We start from the raw sequence: 20,187 nt of genomic DNA, 5'->3' as shown, positions 1-20,187 counted from the left end.
GGTCTTTCCCAGAATGCACTATGGCAAGGTCACAGGATGTTTTCAATCATGTTATACTTACTAATTGCACACATCTCTGAAAAAAATTGTTCCTCACCATTAACAGAAAAAGCCCCTTGCATTTATTTGCAGTTCATTTTCTCAGTTTAATTTACCATCCTGTATCTTTAGCCTGTTCCTTGTATTTGTAAAGCACCACCTGGTGGACATTTTTATTTTACATTTAAAGAAAATACAGCAATTGTTAGGGTGGGGAACACCAAAACTTTATTCACATAATCATAACCTGTTTTAAAGTCACCTACAAAAATGAAAGCAGCTTCCTGTCACATGCATATTCAATGTGTCTTTTCTGAGGTGCACTAAACAGTGAATTTTGCATTTGGTTTGTTTCCACCCTCAGAGTAAACAAAGCTCAGTTCCTGCATTAACATTGTGAAAAATGTTAAGTCAACTTCCATTTTTTCTTGTAATTTAATTCTACAGTCAAACCATATCCTGACTGCACTGTAGAAAGATATTATCGTTAGTTTAGTACACATCAAAATGAGCAATTTGTAACGAAATGTGCTTTACACATAATTACAATTCACCTCTTACCATTCTTTACATCTTGCCTGAAGAAGGGGCCTGAGTTGCCTCGAAAGCTTGCATATTGTAATCTTTTTAGTTAGCCAATAAAAGGTGTCATTTTGCTTGGCTTTTCTCTACACTCATAATGGCTAACACGGTACAACAACCTAGTACCTCTTACCATCCAAAAGACAAATGGCCATTTTGCTTATAAGCAAAAACAAATGTAGTCCATCAGGTACTACAAAGTACTTTCCATTATCAAAAATATCAACGACACGGCTTTGCTCAACTACAGATAGGCTTAAGGTGGGGGGGGTCAAGAAACATGGAATCTCATCGTTTTGGAATTCACCAAATAAAACTGTCATTGTGATGTCACTTTCAAACTTGCTTAATCCAGACCAGGGTCGCTGGGGGTTCTCTAGCCTATCCCATCGAGAATAGGAAGCAAGGCAGGAACAAACGCTCTCATTGTTTGCCTTACAAAATGATCTTTTTCAGAATGCAGTTGACCAAAAAAAAAGGGGGGAATTTGTACTTAATATCTTTGTTGATATGCACTGCAAATTTTTTTATATACTGCATGTTGATTCTCAAATTCTGATTCAACATTATCTTTTGTGATTATGTTGCACTTTTAATTTATTAGTTTTTAATAGCGCACTGAGCTATGTAGAAGCATGTTTAATAGACAAATTGAGCTGACTAGGTAGGTGCTTAATCATAAAAGCAATCTCAATTTAAATCTGTATAATATTTCAACACATACTAAAACAAACTTTCATCATACAACACTGGAAGTACCTTATAGAATGTGACAGACTCAAACTGAAACGCCTGTTTATACATGCAAACAAATGGTTAAAAATGAAGACGACACTGTCATAACAAATTTGAGAAAATAATGGGTAACAAGAAATATGAAAGCGCCTTTATGAAGGGATAATGCAGCATAAGAAAAGTGCAAACAATAAGACAGTTACCAAAATGAATACATACAGCAAAGCATAAAAGCCATATTCTTGCAGAAAATAAAACCCATCCTCCTTACCCAATGACTTTGTCCGCGTTGCTTATCATTGGATTCCCCAACAATTTCTTCCCACACAGCTGCAGTTCTATCAAAAGAACAGGAAGCTAACACCTGGCCGAACTCTGGGTGCGCCCACGTAACTCTCCAAACCGAACCACTGTGTGTCTGGAAAAATCAGTACAAAAGTAGTTAAAAATGGGATGAAGGTGAACATTATGAAAAACAGAAAAAGGCTGAAGCGTGTCTGACTAGTTGTTTTACATATGGACGCCTGAAGCAGCCGGGGTATCTCATTGGTTCAAAGCAATGTGCAAACAAGGAATAGGCGATCGATCGATCAATAGATAGATGGGGATTAATAAAGTATCTGTCTAAGGGGAATTTCACATACTCCAGCAGCAGCATACTGATAAAAACAATATTAATTAAAGAGCAATAAAAGCACAGTGCAAGTTCAAAAATGCAAGGTGGAGAGTATGAGGCAGGAATAGCAGTCTATAATCTTGTGTAATGTTAACGTTTACCCCCCCGGGTGGAACTGAAGAGTCGCATAGTGTGGGGGAGGAACGATCTGCTCAGTCGGTCAGTGGAGCAGGATGGTGACAAAAGTCTGTCACTGAAGCTGCTCCTCTGCCTGGAGATGACGCTGCTCAGTGGAGGCAGTGGATTCTTCATGATTGACAAGAGCCTTTATTGAATGATGCAAAGACACAGTACTCAGAAAACCCCTATAGATGGCACAAATGAAATGCTGTGAAAACTGCCCAATTATGTAATCTGTGGGCTAGACACAGTTTTAATAGGAACACTGGATTAAAGCAACAGTGCTGGCACTAAGTGAGATAGAAGTGGAAGGAGCCCATTTGAGTCCACATCTTTTACAAGAAAGAAAGAAAAAGAAGTCACTGCCATGAGACAGTAGAAAAGAGCTTAGAGATATGGCCGAAGATCAAAGTAAAACTGAAAAGTAGGCAAGAGGACAGTCAGCCCTGGCATGCTATAAATGGCAAAGCTACGTAAAGCAGACATGACTTTCATTATGTATTACCAGGGCTGTGGAGTCGGTAGATAAATGCTCCGACTCCGCAGTTCCTAAATCTTCCGAATCCCCGACTCCGACTCCTCTGTATGTATATACTATGCTAATGTATTTTCTACATCCATTGAAGGAAAGGAAGGCAACATACATGTCATTTCACCACAGAACTACTGGCTAGGAAGCCAACACTCTACTATGATGCCAGATTAAAGACAAACACAATTGATTGGCGGCCGCAGATTGTGGACGGGCAGATCCAGTTTGCCGAAAATCTCGACCACCGCCCCCATCCAAAGTAATGTGATGCCTCTGTCTGCTGCAGTGGCCGTCTCCTCTGTCAGCCAGCCGGAAGTTTAGTGCATTGTGTCACTCACCGGCCAGCTGATCAGCAGAACGAGCCTCTGCTGGAGACAGGTAGGGAGATCTGTGTTCTCGGCTCCTTCGGCCCCTTCACTAGCGCATAGCGAAGGTTAGCCGACGGAGCTGAGAACACACCAGATGATTTTTCAGGCGTTTGACGCGTGATGACTCGTTGAATGGCCAAAAAATCGGCAGTAAATCTGTAAATGTATGGGGGGCTTTAGGCTAGGTTCACAGTTCCCTGTAACAGTGGAACACGACACAATGGAAAGCTGTGCCGCACCTTACCTGTGCATTACATCCCATATAGTGACGCATACAGTCAATGAAAAGCATGCTTCATGGTTACTTGACATGTTCGTTTTGTGGTAACATTATGCACTGCATGCATTGGGCTTTATTCTTACAATCAATCAATCAATCAACATTTATTTATATAGCACATATTCATACAAAAAAATGTAGCTCAAAGTGCTTTACAAAATGAATAGAAAAATAGAAGACACAATAAAAGATAAACATAAGTCAACATAATTAACATAGAATAAGCGTAAGGTCCGATGGCCAGGGTGGACAGAAAAAACAAAAAAAAAACTCCAAAGGCTGGAGAAAAAAATAAAATCTGTAGGGGTTCCAGACCAAGAGACCGCCCAGTCTCCCCCTTACAGTAGAGAAGTAGTTCATTATGACTGTTTGTGAACTGGGACATTTCAACTTACTTTTTTAATTCCCATTTAAATTTAGTAGGAGTCGGAGTCGGTTAACTTTTTGCCGACTCCGACTCCAGGTACCCAAAATTGTCTCTGACTCCGACTCCTCGACTCCGACTCCACAGCCCTAAGTATTACTGTGTTGTCATACACTCCATGTCAATACACCTTGTACATAATGGTACTATAAACAAACCTCTAAGACTTTTGTATAGTTGCAAAAAAAAAAAAAAAAGAAAAAAAGAAAAGAAAAAAGCATTTTTTCTGTTAAAAAAATATAAATTAAAGACATGAAACAGATAGGCCCCAACTGTTAAACGGAACTGTAAATTAATTGTTCTTTTGAAATCCTACCTTCCAGCTTGCAGTGCAGTGCCATTCGCCATTTTCACCTTTATCCCATACCTGAAAACACATAACACAAGCAAACTTATTTACATAAATCTACTGGTCAAATTCATATCAGACATTTAAATTGTTAATTCTTTTAACCTCACATTCCAACTGCTTATTTCTTAAGGATTTCATAAGGTTTGGCTTATTCACTAAACCTTTTCAAGTACCACAAAAATCGAGACTCCCTTAAAATCATTAGAATCCAGAAATTATTGGTTCATTGGAAAAATTGGCATTTCACCATGAATAAGAATGAATTCATTTAATAAAATGTCATCTGCAGGACTAGAAGAAATAAAAGCTTTTAACTCTTCAAGATGGTAGGAAAGACAAAAGGGTTGGTGGATCTTGCTGTGTCTAATGAACATCCACTGGAGTGAATGATGTATCACCTTATTAAATAAATAGGCCAGAAGGAACCTAGAAAACAATCAAAAGCAGCTCTATGGTGCTTCATTCATAAACTAATATTTTGGATGTGAACGTCAGCCAAATATTCTACTAATATGTTAAATTTGCATGGGATTATAAGAAAAATGGAGCCGCTTTGCAGCCTAATCAATCATAACATTCTCAAACCCACTTAACGTAATTTAGCATATCATCAGGTCACAATCCACTATGGCACCACTGGTTGCAAGACAGGAACCAACTTTGGACCCCTAAAAGGGGGGCAGTTTAGAATTGCCAATAAAATCTATCATATTACACTGTAGAGGGCACTGGCACAGGCTACTCAAGCAGAATTGGACACAAGACAGGAACCAACCCTGGATAGGGTGCCAGTCGATCACAAAGCCCATTCACACAAGGCCAGATTATAAATGCTTGCCTTTTTTTTTTTATAGATGGAGGGACACCAGTGCAGAAGCACTAGGCACAAGTCGGGGACAGGGTGCCAGTCACACTGGGCACATGTAGAATCACCATAAATACTGTCGTTTGTGCAGGGGTGTAGTTTTTGGAGCAGCCTATTCTGGCAACACATTGTCCAAAGCAGGAACCTGACCATCACTGGGCCTGTTAAGAATTTCCATCAAAAGCAGTATTTTTGAAAATGGAGGATTGCTGCAGCATATGCCCAGACACATGGGGCACTACCTGGCTCTGTACTGACCGCCAGGATATCAAAGAGCCCAATTTATATATAAAGGCAGTCCCGGGTTACGTACAAGATAGGGACTGTAGGTTTGTCCTTAAGTTGAGTTTGTATGTAAGTCGGAACAGGTCCATTATTTTAATAAATGCTGTTGCTGACCGACTGTAACCAAGTGCTCTGCCAATGAATGATGGAGTTTCACTCCTCTCTCTGACCTTTTTATTATTTCTACTTTATTTTCCATGGTGATGGTTTTTCTCTTCTTTACTGTATCACCAGCACTTGCATCAGATTTGTGTTTCAGAGACATTCTTGAAGGGTGAAGACAAAAGGTTAAGATGAGCTCTTCTGCACAGCACTGTACACGCTATTACAGCAGGAAGGCACCCGTCATCAACATGTCTGGTATACTGAATGAGAGACAACTTCCTGCTATGTGCGTAACAGTACAGGCAGGCTTGCTATTGAGAATGAACGGGGGCAGCGAGGGGAGATTCACCATTCGCCCACCACACAGTCACCTCCACAACAGTATGCTGCCTGCACCGAGAACGAACGCGGTGCGGCCAAAGGCGGGTAGTGAAACGCCCCCCTCTGTTTCATCAAGCCTCCGTCCTGCACACGAGCGATAGCTGTAGCCCCGGGGACTATTGACCACGGGTCACCGTTTGCCTCCGGGAGCTGCCTGAAGGACAATACACTGCGTAAGCAACGAAATCACCCCCTCCAGCCTCCGCTTGCAGCGTCCCCAGGCCGAAAATGACGGAGCCGCAGTTACAGGGTCGCATGCATCGCAGCTACGGCCCCGTTCGTAAGTCGTAGGTTGGATATCCGGAACCTGGGGACTACCTGTACTTGCATTCATAATGGGCCAATTTAGAATCATTAGTGAAAGCTGTCTTTTGCAAACTAGGGTAGCGATGACGTTAATATGATGACATGATTTGAGAAAACACGGTGCTAAGGCAATGAACTGGAGGCTTCAGCTGCAAACAATAAAGCCACTTCCCTCTTCACATGGCCCACATTATGTCAGCTAAGTCATGTTTAATCTGTTTAATCCAAAGCAGAAACAAGAAGACAGGAGCCAATCCCAGCAGCACTGGGCACAAGGTAACAAACAGCCCTGGACAAGGCACTGGCCCATTGCGGGGCCCACAGACACACTTGGCTACACACATACTGGAGCCGATTTGGAAATGCCAATCCACCTAACCTGCAAGTCCATTATGAAGCAACGATCACAAACCTGAAAACATAAAAACTGCAAAACAACTATCAGATAACTTTTAGCTAAACCTACAACAAAATTCCAAAGTTTTCTATTAAAAGCTGACAAGAAAGCATAAAAGAAAAACTTTAGGAAGTACGCCTGTGATAATTAATGTTTAGCCAAGTGAGGAGTTTTCTTCATTTTTGTAATTATCTGTGTGCATTTGTTATTGATTGCTATTTGTTGAGCTTCAGTAAAAAAGCTAAACGGGACAAATAAAGTAATATCTTTTGACACAGAATCCATTTGATAGCTCTGCAGCAAGTTAGAGGCAAGATGCATATTTTATAGAAAGGACACAAATAATCAATCTCTGAATAGTGAGGAATGTTGTAAAAATGTCATCTGTACGTTACACCATCATACTGTAGAAGGGATTTTGTGTTCAAATTTGGTTTTGCACAGTTAAACGACTTCAAAGTTTATTAAAAAAGAGTCAAAGAAGAAAAGGATTGTTAGGTGGACAGCCCCCACTAGTGAGCAACTTTAGATTTGCAGCTACCTTTTTTCCCTATTAGGATAAACAAATCCCTTTTTTGTTCTCGAAACTGCTTAGTCTAGTTCTGGGTCACGAAGGCCACAGCCGACCCCAGAATTACTGGTCATAAAGTGGGGGGCTACTCTGCAGTCCACAGCAGGGCACACATATGGCCACGCGCATACTGGCATAGGCTAATTTACAGCTGCCAATTCACCTAACCAGAGTCGGTAGGCACCTCAGTGTACCCAAAGACAGACCCACCTTTTGTACCACACAACTTTTTTACTTCCCCACCAGCTTTCATGCCCTTTTTTTTTTATTGATTTTAAAAAACAGTTCAACTTAAAAAAGTGCTTTAACATTTTTTAACAAGACTTATTAAAGTATAAATAAAAGTATAAGTAAGCTAGCATTACTTTGCATCTTTTGATCCATGTATGCTGAAATGCTATACTGTTTATCGTCAAGGTTGGAAAGAAATGGAATAAAATGTCTTATTTCATACAAATAATATTTCTCTATTGCAATTTTTTTAATTGTCCACCAAAAATATTTCTGTAGAATGAGGATTTTCAAAATTGAAAAGGGTGCTCGGGTGGCATGGTGGTGCAGTGGTAGTGTTGCTGCCAGACAGCCCATTTCCCCCCTGCGTGGAGTTTGCATGTTTTCCCCCATGGCTTTGTGGGTTTACTCCCACTGTACAAAGACATGCAGGTCAGGTGACTTTGCGACTCTGAATTAGCCCTAGTGTGTGTCTGCTCTGAAATGGACTGGTGGCCTGTCCAGGGTTTGTTTCTGCCTTGTGCCCTATGCTTGCCAGGATGGACTTCAGTCCCCAGTAATCCCACCCTATGATCCTGGGCTGGATTAAGCAGGCTAGAAAATGACATGAAGTGTGCTCTCAAGATCAAGCGATTTCAGTAGAGATAATATCAGATTTTGACAGATAATCTAGGCGATACGGTGGCACAGTGGTAGCACTGCTACCTTGCAGTAAGGAGACCTGGGTTCGCCTTCTGGGTCCTCCCTGCGTGGAGTTTGCATGTTCTCCCCGTGTCTGTGTGGGTTTCCTCCCACAGTCCAAAGACATGCAGGATAGGCGCATTGGCGATCCTAAACTGTCCCTAGTGTGTGCTCGGTGTGTGCCCTGCGGTGGGATGGCGCCCTGCCTGGGATTTGTTCCAGCCTTGTGCCCTGTGTTGGCTGAGATTGGCTCCAGCAGACTCCCGTGACCCTGTGTTAGGATATAGCGGGTTGGGAAATGACTGACTGACATATAATCTTTGGGATGGTAATTTAAAATAATTTTCAATACATGTTTTCATTTTTCCCATATAACGATTTTATTTTAAAAATAATGCATGGAAAATTGCACTTTTTTCGGTCATCCTAGTTATAATAGTGGCTCTAAAATCGGTACTGACCCCTACTCTCTTTTCTATTTCTTTTTCCGGTTTCTTTGTGGTGGTGGCCTGCGCCACCTCCACCTACTCAAAGCTTCATGATGCTCCAACAATGATGGACGGATTAAAAGGCAGAAGTCTACGTGACCATCATCATCATCAAGCCCTTCCGTGAGAACCCGAAATCCAAAGAGGACTGTTTCATTTATGTTAGGTAGAATGCCCAGAGGGGACTGGGTGGTCTCATGGTCTGGAATCCCTACAAATTTTATTTTTTTCTCCAGCCGTCTGGAGTTTTTTTTGTTTTTTCTGTCCCCCCTGGCCATTGAACTTTACTCTTATTCGATGTTAATGTTGATTTATTTTGTTTTAGAATTGTGTCTTTCATTTTTCTATTCTTTAATATGTAAAGCACTTTGAGCTACTGTTTGTATGAAAATGTGCTATATAAATAAATGTTGTTGTTGTTGTTATAAGAAAATAATTTGCTAATATTGTTTACCTTTATATAGTGTTGATATTTAATATAGTTGTGAGGTATGGCCTGCTGCGTTGGGTTGGCACCCTGCCCAGGATTAGTTCCTGCCTTGTGCCCTGTGTTGGCTGGGATTGGCTCCAGCAGACCCCCGTGACCCTGTGTTCGGATTCAGCGGGTTGGATAATAGATGGATGGATGGTATGGCCTGTAAGAAAACTGAACTTTTAATCTCTTATTTCACCATCCACCTTTTTGCCTTAATCCAGCCACGTGGGCATCACATTCAGACATGGGATTTGAGCCTAGGACGCTAGATCCATGAACCAGTTGTTACAGCATGGCAAATACTGAAAATACACACTGTTGCATTGGGCCAACTTGAACGATGGGTCTAGGCTCAGAGGTACTCAACCCCAGTCCTGGAGGTCAGCAGGCACAAGTTGTTGTTTAATTATATGGCTCATTAGCGCTTTCATTCTACCAACACAAATCTTCATCGCATTGTAGATTTTTTTTGTACTCTGACAACAGTATTGGTTTGTTTTGTGGTACTCCCTTTCATTTATTTCAAAACACTGTATTAACAGATATGTTGTGAGGCATATACACTGGTTTAAATGGACACAAATGAGCTGGTAGTGCCTTTTGTCATTTGCACCTCATTATTAACTGATGGTTGGTTAAGAACACGGGCAACAATTAAAACCTTAATACAGCAGTTTAAAACTAAAATAGGCAATTAAGGCTTCTGAATCGCAAAAAACTTGGCCCAAAAAACATTGCTTTAGTAGTAAATAAATTGGCTAAAATTAAAAATTTGGTTAAAGCAAAAAAACTAAAGTCACTGTGGACCTCCAGGACCACAACTGAGTACCCCTGGTCTAGTTGATGACCAGTTAATTGAACTCTATGTTTATGTCACTTGGTTTACTTGACAGTCTTTATTATATGATTACATCTTGCCTTACGACAGGGCCTGAGCTGCCTCGAATGCTTGCATATTGTACTTTTTTATAGTTAGCCAATAAAAGGGGTCATTCGGCTTGACTTCTCACTACATCCATAATGGCCAACACAGTACAGCACCCTAGTATTACATGGGTCAGCTAATCCTCCCACAACCCTAATCTTAACCAAGATGTAACCAGGCGTACCACCTATCATCACTGGAGGAGAGCTCTCTGGGTGTCTGCAGCTTGACTTGTTGAGCAATTTTGAGACACCAATTCACCCAGGAAGCGAAACTTTTTAAAGTCTGGGAGGAAAACGGGAAGATTACGCACAGCGACATCCGGGCACTGGACGTTAGGATCCGAACCAGCGCGCCACTGGGCATCTGTTATATCACGTGGTCTGCATAAACATGACACTACTATTAGCATTCAGGCTGTAAAGGCTCTATAAAACTGATGCAGACATGTACCTTTGTATACTGGCTCCGTTTGTAATATTAAATTAATTATAAGGTTAAAGAAGGTAAAGGTTGGCTGCTTGTTGTGATCGTCTGTATACTGTATGTGAAACTGTCACCAATGAGTTAACAACAGGGCGATCCGCGGCCACGTGAACGTGAAGGGGCTCGGCCGGCACATCTCGCGGTTCAAGGCGATTTCACAACCCGCCATTGCCGAAGACGGTAAAATTAAAGGCGGGCTGTCCACAGATCCAGCTTTTATTTTTTCTGGGTCGAAAACTGCCTTTTAAAAACGGCGAAATCATTTGAAGTTTACATTTAACCACGGTGTGACACAAGGACTACAGCTGGCGTCGAGCGCCCCCTGTAACCCCCTTGACTATCCAAGCCTCTTTGCTTCCCAAGTATGCAGGCTTCCTGTGCCCTGTCAGTATCGCCGACGTTGCCGATTTTTGTTCCAGTAAAGCCCCCCTCCCCTGTGCCTGTCCACTCAACTGTCCCTGGAAAGCAATCGGCTGAATCCGGCCTGCTGGTGCCAGGCGGCTCCTTACATATGGCCGCAACAAAATATTTAATGCTCGTTTTTTTTTTTTTAAACCACTATCACGTTTCCTTAATTCTCCTCGCTGACCATGAAAAGCCCAGCTATGTCCCTTCTGTACCTCAAGCAGTCCAGTTGCTTACCTTAACGCTCTGGTCACTAGAGCAGGTCGCCATCCTCCTACCGTGAAAATCATAAGAAACATCGTGGATTAAGTCCTTGTGGTCCGCAGGTATACTCCGAGCAACAAACATTGCTAGACGAGCGTCTGCAACGCCGAGGTTGCGTTCATAAAACAGAGGGAAGAAAAACGAGCAATCAGCAGCTTTACTTCAGGCCTTTGACCGTAGCCCGAAACAAGTTTACCGCTCATTGGCGCCGACGCACACGCTGATGTAGTAACTCTGTCAGCCGACAGGGGGCGCGCTTGCCGCTAAAACGTGCGTGCGTAAGGTTAAGAAAACGACAAAAAAACGGAACGCTACAATTTATATTAACTACCCCGTTTTCTGGAAAGTAAAATGTCTAAAAATGAACCACAACAGTGGAGGCTCGAGACAAAGCAACAAAAGATCTTTCCCAAATCAAGAAGCTAAAACAAAGCGAATGGGGAGTCGTAATTTGGATGAAATTAAAGAAAGGATGATGGCATACTTTGAGAAACTGTAAATGAGGAAAACCCAAGGGTAATATTCAATGATGCGAATAACAAATAAGGGGGGTAACAACAAGGTTAAGAAGGGAAGAAATCAAACAAACGTTGGAAATAATGAAGAATGGGAAGGTAGCTGGACTAGATGAGATACCCACAGAGGAAGGAATAGATTTGTTATGGGAGCTGCTATCAAAGATCTGTTGTGATGAGAACAAGCAACATCACTGGAGAAATAGTATGAGTAGTAAGGAGAAGGGTGACACCAGCTATGTTATATGGGATGGAGACGGTGGCACTGACCAGAAAGCAGGAGACAGAGATGGAGGTGGCAGAGTTAAAGATGCTTAGATTTGCATTGGGTGTGACGAGGATGGACAGGATTAGAAATGAGGGCATTAGAGGGTCAGCTCAGGTGGGACAGTATGGAGACAAAGTCAGAGAAGTGAGATTGTATTGGTTTGGACATGTGCAGAGAAGAGATGGTGAGTATATTGGGAGAAGGATGTTAAGGACAGAGCTGACAGGAACAGAGGAAGACCTAAGAGAAAGTTTATTGATGTGCTGAGAGAGGACGTGCAGGTGATGGGTGTGACAGAGCAAGATGCAGAAGACAGGACAATATGGAAAAAGATGATCCGCTGTGGCAACCCCTAACGGATGCAGCCGAAAGATGAAGAAGTAAGGAGAACGGAGATATCCAGGATTGTGAAAATTATAAGGGTATAAAGCTGATGTCCCATACCGTGAAAATTTAGGAAAGAATAATGGATAAAAGGCTGAGAAGAGAGATGATGATAAGGAAAAACAGTGGGGATTTATGCCAGGAAAACATACAACAGATGCAATTTCCACCTTGAAATATTGACAAAACAGACAGGACTGCACATGGTATCTAGAGATAGATGAGGTATATGATAGAGTTCCCTGACAAGAAATGTGGAGATGTATGATAGAGAAGGGAGTACTGGAGACATGTAAGGATAGTTAAGAATATGTAGGGGGAGTTTGCTACGTACAATTAGAAATAGTGGAAGTATAACAGATAGGTTTGTAGTTAAATTGGGGTACATAAATGGTCGTCATTAAGCCCAAATCTTTTTACTGCTGTTATGGATGTTATTGCTTAAGGGAGTGATACATCTGGCCCCATAATGTATGTAATGTACTTGCAGATGATATTATGCAATGTGGCAATGTGAAGAATATTGTGGAAAGAAAACTTGGGCAGTGGAGAAGAGCTATGGAGGATAGAGAACAAGATTAGCAGGAAAAAGTGTATATTAACCACCAGCAAGAAAAGTTCAGTTATCTAGGATTAACAATAACAGATGATGGAAAGCTAGATCCCGAAATAAACCACAGAATGCAATCCGGTTGGAAAAAGGTATTCTTTAGTGTTAAATGACTGAAGTAAAAGTGTAAAAGGTCCTAACACTTGTCTTAATGGGATATTTCAGTTTTTTTGTTTTCTTTTTAATAATCAGACAAATTTCAAGGGGTATTGAATGTGGCTTGATGAGTGAAGCAATGAATTTAAATGATTTTAGCACAAGGCTGCAACACAGGAAAATGTGAAAGGTCTGAACACTTGCTGAAAATGCTGTAAAGAGTGTGTGCAGGGGCACAGAGCTTAACTTTTTTACGACAGAAATTCAGAGAAAGTTTTTAAAACTGTATTATATCTTAGGGGTCACCAAGTCCAGTCCTGGAGGACCGCTGTGGCTGCAGGTTTTCATTCTAACCCCTTTTTTTAATGAGTGCCCTGTTTGTGCTAATTAATTTCCTGTAAATTCATTTTAATTGACTTGCTTTGTAAGATTTGTTCCCCTGAATTTCTTCTTTTCTTTCAATTAAATGGCACCCAAACAGAAATGAAATGTGAAGTGAGGGAGCCAATAAAAGGCTAACTAAGTCAGGGCCTCAAACTCCAACCAATTTCACTCCAGCCAGCTGCTAAACGAGGTGTCAATTCTTGTCGTCAATTAATCCAATTCTTTAATTTCGTGGCTTGATGCTGCTCTTGTGGTGCATTAGCAGACATTTACAAAATTGATGATTATCTCTTTTCTCAGAGTACTGTTAAAATGTTTTGGGGACCTGAGCAGATTAATATTCCTGAGACCATCATCTTTCTTTATTTTCAGATATTGTATGACGGACACCAGTTGTTTTAGCTCATTTTGGATCTCATTATTGTTTGGCTGCTAATTAAGGAAAAAAAAACAATTAAATTAAGGGGTCTGGGTCTTCAAGAGCAAGTCAAATATAATTAATTCAAAAGAAGTTAATTAGCAGCAAAAACAGCTCATTAAGAAAAGGTTTGGAATGAAAACCTGCAGGTCCTCCAGGACTATATCCCATTTCTGAGAACAGTCCCACAGTCATGAAGGCGTGAAGGCAGGAGTGTCCAATTCTGCTCCTGGAGGGCTATAGCGGCTGTGGGTTTTCATTCTAACCATCTTCTTAATTGGTGACCAGTTGCTGCTAATTAATGTCTTTTGCCTTAGTTTATATTGACTTGACTCAGGCCCCTCAATTGTTTCCCTTTTCCTTGATTAGCAACCAAACAATAATGAGACACAAAATGAACCAACACATAACCAGCTAACCTGTTCCCATCACGCAATATCTGAAAATAAAGAGAGTTGAAGGTTTCAGTAAGGCTGATCTACTCAGGGCACTAAAACAAACATCTTGACAGTCATTAAATAATGGGTTTAAATTAACAACAAGAATGGGCTTCAAACTAAGAAACTGGCTGGAGTCTTAAGTCCCGACTTAGCTGGTTATCAATTGAATCGCTTCACGTTTTATTTCTATTTGCCTTCCATTTAATGAAGAAAAGAATCAATTCAGAGGACTAAATCCTTAAAACAGGGCTATGAAAATGAAGGGAAAACGAAAGTTACTTAGCAGTAAAAACTGGTCACTGGTTAGGAAAAGAATTAGAATGAAAACCTGCAGCCCTCCAGGATTGGAGTTGGACACCCCACCTTCCATCCATCCATTTTATCCAACCCGCTGTATCCTAACTACAGTGTCACAGGGGTCTGCTGGAGCCAATCCCAGCCAACAAACCCTGGGCAGGGCGCACGCACACATAGACACACACTAGGGACAATTTAGAATCGCCAATGCACCTAACCTGCATGTCTTTGGACTGTGGGAGGAAACCCACGCAGACACGGGGAGAACATGCAAACTCCGCGCAGGGAGGACCCACTGCGCCACCATTTCGCCCACCCCACCTTAAGGGAATAAAAAAATGGCAAGATATATTATTTGTATACAGCACAAAACCACAAAGGAATGCACCATTTATTATGACAGTATATTCGGTTGACAGTTTTGTCAATGGCAGTTTAGAAAATGAAAACGCAATTGTTTATTTCCATACATTTTTACTGTGGTAGCATAAGCAGTTTAGGCAGCTAGCCGAGAATCACTAATCATAATCATGGTGAACAGTTATTTCTGTATTACACAGGATGTAACTCAAAGTGCGTTACAAGATGTTAAAGAAATAGTTACAAGAAAAGAGAGACACTAAAACTAGAATAAATAACATACAAAAATAAATCAGTGAAAAGTGAACCGTCAAAATATTCACACCACATTATAGCTGAACTAAAACGTGAAAAAAAATATTGAAATATACCAATTTTTTTTATCTTTTTATACATTTATCGTAAACTATTACTGCATATACTGGTTTACACCCCGGTCTCACTTTTCATACACACTGCATGTTGGTATAATAATAAATGGCATGTTACAAGTACACTTTTTAGAAAATAAAAAGCGTTTTTTTTATTATATGTCATCACTTAGTACAAACCTGAATATTTGATACATAACTGAATCCGGTACAGAGAAATTCGGTAGCAAACACTGAACAAAATACAGTACAGTAGGAAGACAAAGGCATAAATTACAATAAAACAGCCGCGGGCAAGCCGCGTTTCTAAAAGGTTGTTTAACTTTTGGCATATTTCTATGTTATTATGTACTACAAATATTTAACGTTACACAAAACAAAAAGAAACTTCGCACCAGGAGGTTTAATCGATCGGAAGACCGTAGCGCTAGCTTTCCAATTCAAGCGGGAGAGGCGTCCCGACGTGACGTTTCCCAGAGCCCGCCTTCAAAATAACGCGTTCCACTGCGGCCGGGGTTTTAAGCCGTCAATCAAGATCCACGTGCCCAGTTATTGGTGAATATCTTCTCCATCCTGCGGTAGGGGGGCTGGGCTCTGGCTGGCCTAGTGGCGACGCATGCGTCGGCGTGGACTACCATGACGTCACTTTTAGTGAGAGGCAGTTGTTCCGCACTGCTTCGGCGAATGGTTGCCCTTAAGGATGCGTAACGATTGAAACGTAAAGCCCCGAAGCAACGTATCCCGGAATTGAAATGGATCGGGAATTTGAAGATATGGATTCTGCTGGACGGTGGCAGAATCTGTATATGGTAAGTAGAAGCTGCAGTGCTTTCATATTTGGATTTTTACATAATGCCTTATGTTTCTGTTGCCGTGCTATTGAGGAAGTTCTTGGGCCCCGGCCAACTTCAGGAGCGCGCGTGAAGTGAATAGGTAGGCTAGTGCGCAAGCGCATGTGCGTCACTTCAGAGAATTTCGAGTGCAAGCTCATCGGGGTTAGAGGAAATGAGAGGATTAAAGAAGTGGAGATCGGCGTATCTCGAATTAGCCTCAGGCGTGCTCAGACAACAACGTTGTGAAGGAGCTTTCGTTTTCGTGCACCCTGTAAGAGTGACAAATGGGGCAGTAATGACGAGATGAAAAAGCACACACTTCGTTATGTTTCCAGTGCACTATAACACGATATTGCAAACTTGCGTTAGGCCTGATTGAACTAGGTGAAAGTATTTTTATTTTCGTACGACTTGATAACGTACCAGAGCAAGAGCATATCTGATTACAGTAAGTCACCCTCCCCGAGCTACTGTCAGTTCCCGGAATTTTCAAGTAAACACTTTTTAGACGTTCTGCGTATGACATCAACTCAGAAATAAGCTGAACTGCAAAAAAGTAAAGAATATCAGAAAAAAATTAAACACAGGCGATCACGTCAAATTAGTAATCTGTACATTGTGAAGAGTATTTGCTAGAGTGTTAACAGCAATATTATTTTTAGCCTTTATATTAGCGTTATTGTGCCCAGTTCAGTGTAGTTCTTTATACCCACTTCAAGTCAAGAGGCTATTAAGCTATTAGGAACAGATCTGAGGACACGGAGCAACACACGTTCAGAGTCCGGCCAGCCAGCGTGTTGAGGCTGTTGCAGATCCTGGCAAAACTGGTTCGGATGCTACTGCACCTTCTGACAGATGGAAGTGGGACAAAGAGACTGTAGGACGGGGGCTGCAGCAATGCCTAGCACGGTTCCCAACACCAAATGTTAGTTATACTTTATTCTCCACGAGGTGCAATTTTCTTTGATCCAGTCAGCAACATGCAAGGGGAGAGTCCTACATATAACACACAAATCCATTTAATATGTTAAACCTGAGCAGTGTTGTGGATGAACTGAAATGTATGCAATAAAATACAAATTAAAGACATAGTTATATACTGTACATTAAAAACAATTCTGAAAATATTAACTTATTTCAATAGAATTGAATTTGGTCTATTTAAAAGTTTTACCACCCTTGCCTTCCAAGAAGGTGAAATTTTGAAACAATTATTTAAGCAGCTTGTCTGGTCCTTTATCATCTTATCTGCTTTTCCTTTTGCTCTTTTGTTATACAAATCTTGAAGCCCTAGTTACTATATACTCTACAGCAGGGGGTTCTCAAAGTCGGTCCTGGGGGACCCCTGTCACTGCAGGTTTTTGTTCCAACCAGATTCCTAATCAGTGACAACACCTGATAGCACTGATCTCATTTAATTAGCTGGGATTATTTATCTTTTATTCTACATTCAGAAAAACACAGCAGCATGATTTTTACATTTATAAGAAACTTAGAAATATTTCTGTTTTTGCTATGGCTTTAAATGCTTAACTCTCTTTTTATTACATTTTGCCCTTTTTCTGTGCAGTTTGCTCCCTTCATTGAATCTTAATAATGACAATTAAAAACAAGCAGAGCAGAAACCCAAGCAAACAACACTCATTTGTGAAAGGACGCAACTACTTTAGCGTCAGCCCCACAAAGTAGTAAATAACAGATTAATTAAACAATTAGAACACCTAGAAAAGTAGAATGACAATCAGGATGAAAATACTGTTAAAAAGAAAAAAATACATATAACTGCTTAGAACATTTTAAAACTTTTTTTAAAATTTTTTTTACCAAACTTAATTTTCTAATTTGTATATTGTTTCCAAAACAGGGACTCTGGGAAACAACAATTCACTTAATTAGCCCAGGAGTCCAAATAAAAACAGAGGCTGGTTGGAACAAAAACCTGAAGCCACAGGGGTCCCCCAGAACCGAGTTTGAGAACACCTGCTCTACAGAGTACACGCTCCAATTGGGTTATTTTCATAAGTTTATTTTTCTTGAATTTATTTTGTCACAGACAGTCCAACTAGGCCAGGAATTAAAAGTCTCTACACTCAGTATGACATGTACAGTATAATATGGTTCCTTCGGATGCTAGTTGAAATGTGATACTGTGACCTGGTCTTCATTCCTAACATTTTGTCGCAGATAACAACTAGAACGTGATAGTTTTTTTGCTAGTATCCCTGGAGTTCTAACTTAATAGCAGTATTCGTTTCAGGGTTATAATTGGCCTTTACTTTTGGGTTATTGTGCCCAGTCCAGTGTGAGTTATTATTTTATATACACTTGGCATAATGGCTCCAAAATGCTAATACCCAGCACACTTTCCAATGCGATCTGATATTCATTCCTAACATTTGTCAACGATAACAACTAGAAGATGTCAGGGACGAGGCTCTCTGAATCAGTCTTGTCTGCATCCACAAACAAAAATAAAAAAGATAGACATAAACATTAAGAAATACTGTACTTCAGTCTGCTTTGCAGCTGATCTGGATTTCAGCACTTAGCTAGTAAAAAGCGTATTCATTTCTAAAGAATTCTTCTCTAGCCTGAATGATCTTTATATTACATCAGTCCTCACTCAGTCCATTTCTTTCCAAATAAATTAGAACAAATGAAGCAGCACATACAGTAAGCACATCTTAAAGAAAGCAGGACCGCATCAGAAGATGCTCCTTGCATTCTGTCATGTAGCCTTAGGGCTGTCGTCAACCATTTATGAAAAATATTTTTGTCTGAAAGCCTTCAAACATGGATTAAACTTCTAATATCAGATCAAGGCGTCTGTAGGAGTTAGATAACAATATCAAGGAAATTATTAACATCTATTTACTTAATATTTATTAATCTTCTTGGGACAATACAGTACAGGTTGAGGATCCCTGATCTAAAATGCTCCAAAATTCAAAACATTTTGGGAGCTGACATGATGCCACCTAAGATCCCTCTAACTTTATTTTACGGCTGAGCGGATGTAAACAGCACATGTGCAGATTTCAAATGGATTTATTCATTCTGAAGGCTGGGTTGCTTACCATGAAGCGCCACAAAGTTAGGAAGCATGATCAGCAACCTAGGTTGGGGTGCTTCATGAAGCAGTGAGTGCTACAGTGCTTCATCACCCGATTGACTTTCGTTTCCCCTGTGAAGTGCTGTAACGCAGGATAGATGCTGCATGGCAGTTTCTGTATGTTGTGCTGGGATTTTGGGAATGACATGCTAACACCTGTGCTATGTGCTAACGGAATATTACTACTTGTGCTTAACAAAAGAACCATCATTCCTGGTAGGTGACTTTATTCCAATATGAGTGCAGTGAGTTTCTCTGACTACATTAGGAAGACCGGACACTGCTTCAAATTGCCATTCTATGTTGATAAAAACATGTTATGTTTTATATATGTACACCAACACCATACAAAAATTAAACGTAGCAACTCATTGGCCAGTTAATGCCTTCCAGCCCAGCAGGCATGATGAAGTGAAGGTTGGCTTAGATATTGTAAAATATAGTCTATACATAATATTCATCACTTTTGTCATTTAATATGTTTGTCACATTAATGCACATTATAATAAAGGCACAGTGATATGAATTATTATACACGTGAGTCGGAATTTAGCTGGTTTGGCTGCGTTTCCCTACTTGATCTAGGGTGTCCCCAAGTTATCTCATTATTATATATATATATATGCAAATATTCCAAAATCGGAATTCTTCGAATAAGGGATACTTGAGTTATACTGCTGTTTATCTGTCTCATTATGGTAGTGGTGTTGGCAAAACATGTTAAATGACATGAAAATCAACAGTTCAAACGTCCTGATATTCTCTGTGCTTTTCTTCTTTCCTGGGGTATGACAGATTGTGAATTTTTGCTAGTACTAGGGGGTTACCCCCTGGCCTGTGCTATGCGCCAGCCACTTCGCATCTCTACCGCTCACGTTGTGAAGAGGGGGGCTGAACGTACCCCAAGGAGACGCGATCGCTCCTCTGAAACCCCCTCTTAAAGGGTAATGGGAAACAAATTTTTTTTTTTTTTAAACCTCCTCTTTGCTCGATCAGCTGCTGTATTGCTGCTGCTGGCGCAGTGCCGTGTGATCTGCATCTCAGGTGGCGCTTCGAATATTTAAAAGCCTGTACAGCAGCTGTCCTACTCTTGTCTTTTATTTCTGGCCCCGGCGTGGTTAAATGT

The 20,187-nt window shown here is 40.8% G+C and overlaps 2 protein-coding genes across 6 annotated transcripts in view; one reads left to right on the top strand and one right to left on the bottom strand.

Annotated features, from left to right (window-relative positions):
- The window catches only part of seh1l (SEH1-like (S. cerevisiae)), a 39,847-nt gene extending 28,633 nt beyond the window's left edge, over positions 1–11,214 (bottom strand). The window contains exons 1-3 of one of the 3 annotated variants that reach the window (XM_039738115.1): positions 10,947–11,214; positions 4,073–4,123; positions 1,628–1,774 (exon numbers count right to left, since the gene is read on the bottom strand). In XM_039738115.1, coding sequence (XP_039594049.1) covers positions 1,628–1,774; positions 4,073–4,123; positions 10,947–11,057 — 309 coding nt within the window. In that variant the 5' untranslated portion in view covers positions 11,058–11,214. The remainder of the gene's footprint in view (positions 1–1,627; positions 1,775–4,072; positions 4,124–10,946) is intronic. The other 2 variants (XM_039738114.1, XM_039738113.1) reach the window with 2 other exon arrangements.
- Positions 11,215–15,752: 4,538 nt separating this feature from the next.
- Positions 15,753–20,187, top strand: part of ptpn2b (protein tyrosine phosphatase non-receptor type 2b) — a 48,429-nt gene continuing 43,994 nt past the window's right edge. For 2 of the 3 annotated variants that reach the window (XM_039739085.1, XM_039739084.1), the window contains exon 1: positions 15,754–15,925. In XM_039739085.1, coding sequence (XP_039595019.1) covers positions 15,869–15,925 — 57 coding nt within the window. In that variant the 5' untranslated portion in view covers positions 15,754–15,868. Of the gene's footprint in view, positions 15,926–20,187 lie in introns of all 3 variants that reach the window. The other variant, XM_039739083.1, reaches the window with a different exon arrangement.

This window comes from Polypterus senegalus, chromosome 16, assembly GCF_016835505.1.
Source record: "Polypterus senegalus isolate Bchr_013 chromosome 16, ASM1683550v1, whole genome shotgun sequence".
NCBI lineage: Eukaryota > Metazoa > Chordata > Cladistia > Polypteriformes > Polypteridae > Polypterus > Polypterus senegalus.
This window is presented reverse-complemented; position numbering and strand designations above follow the sequence as displayed.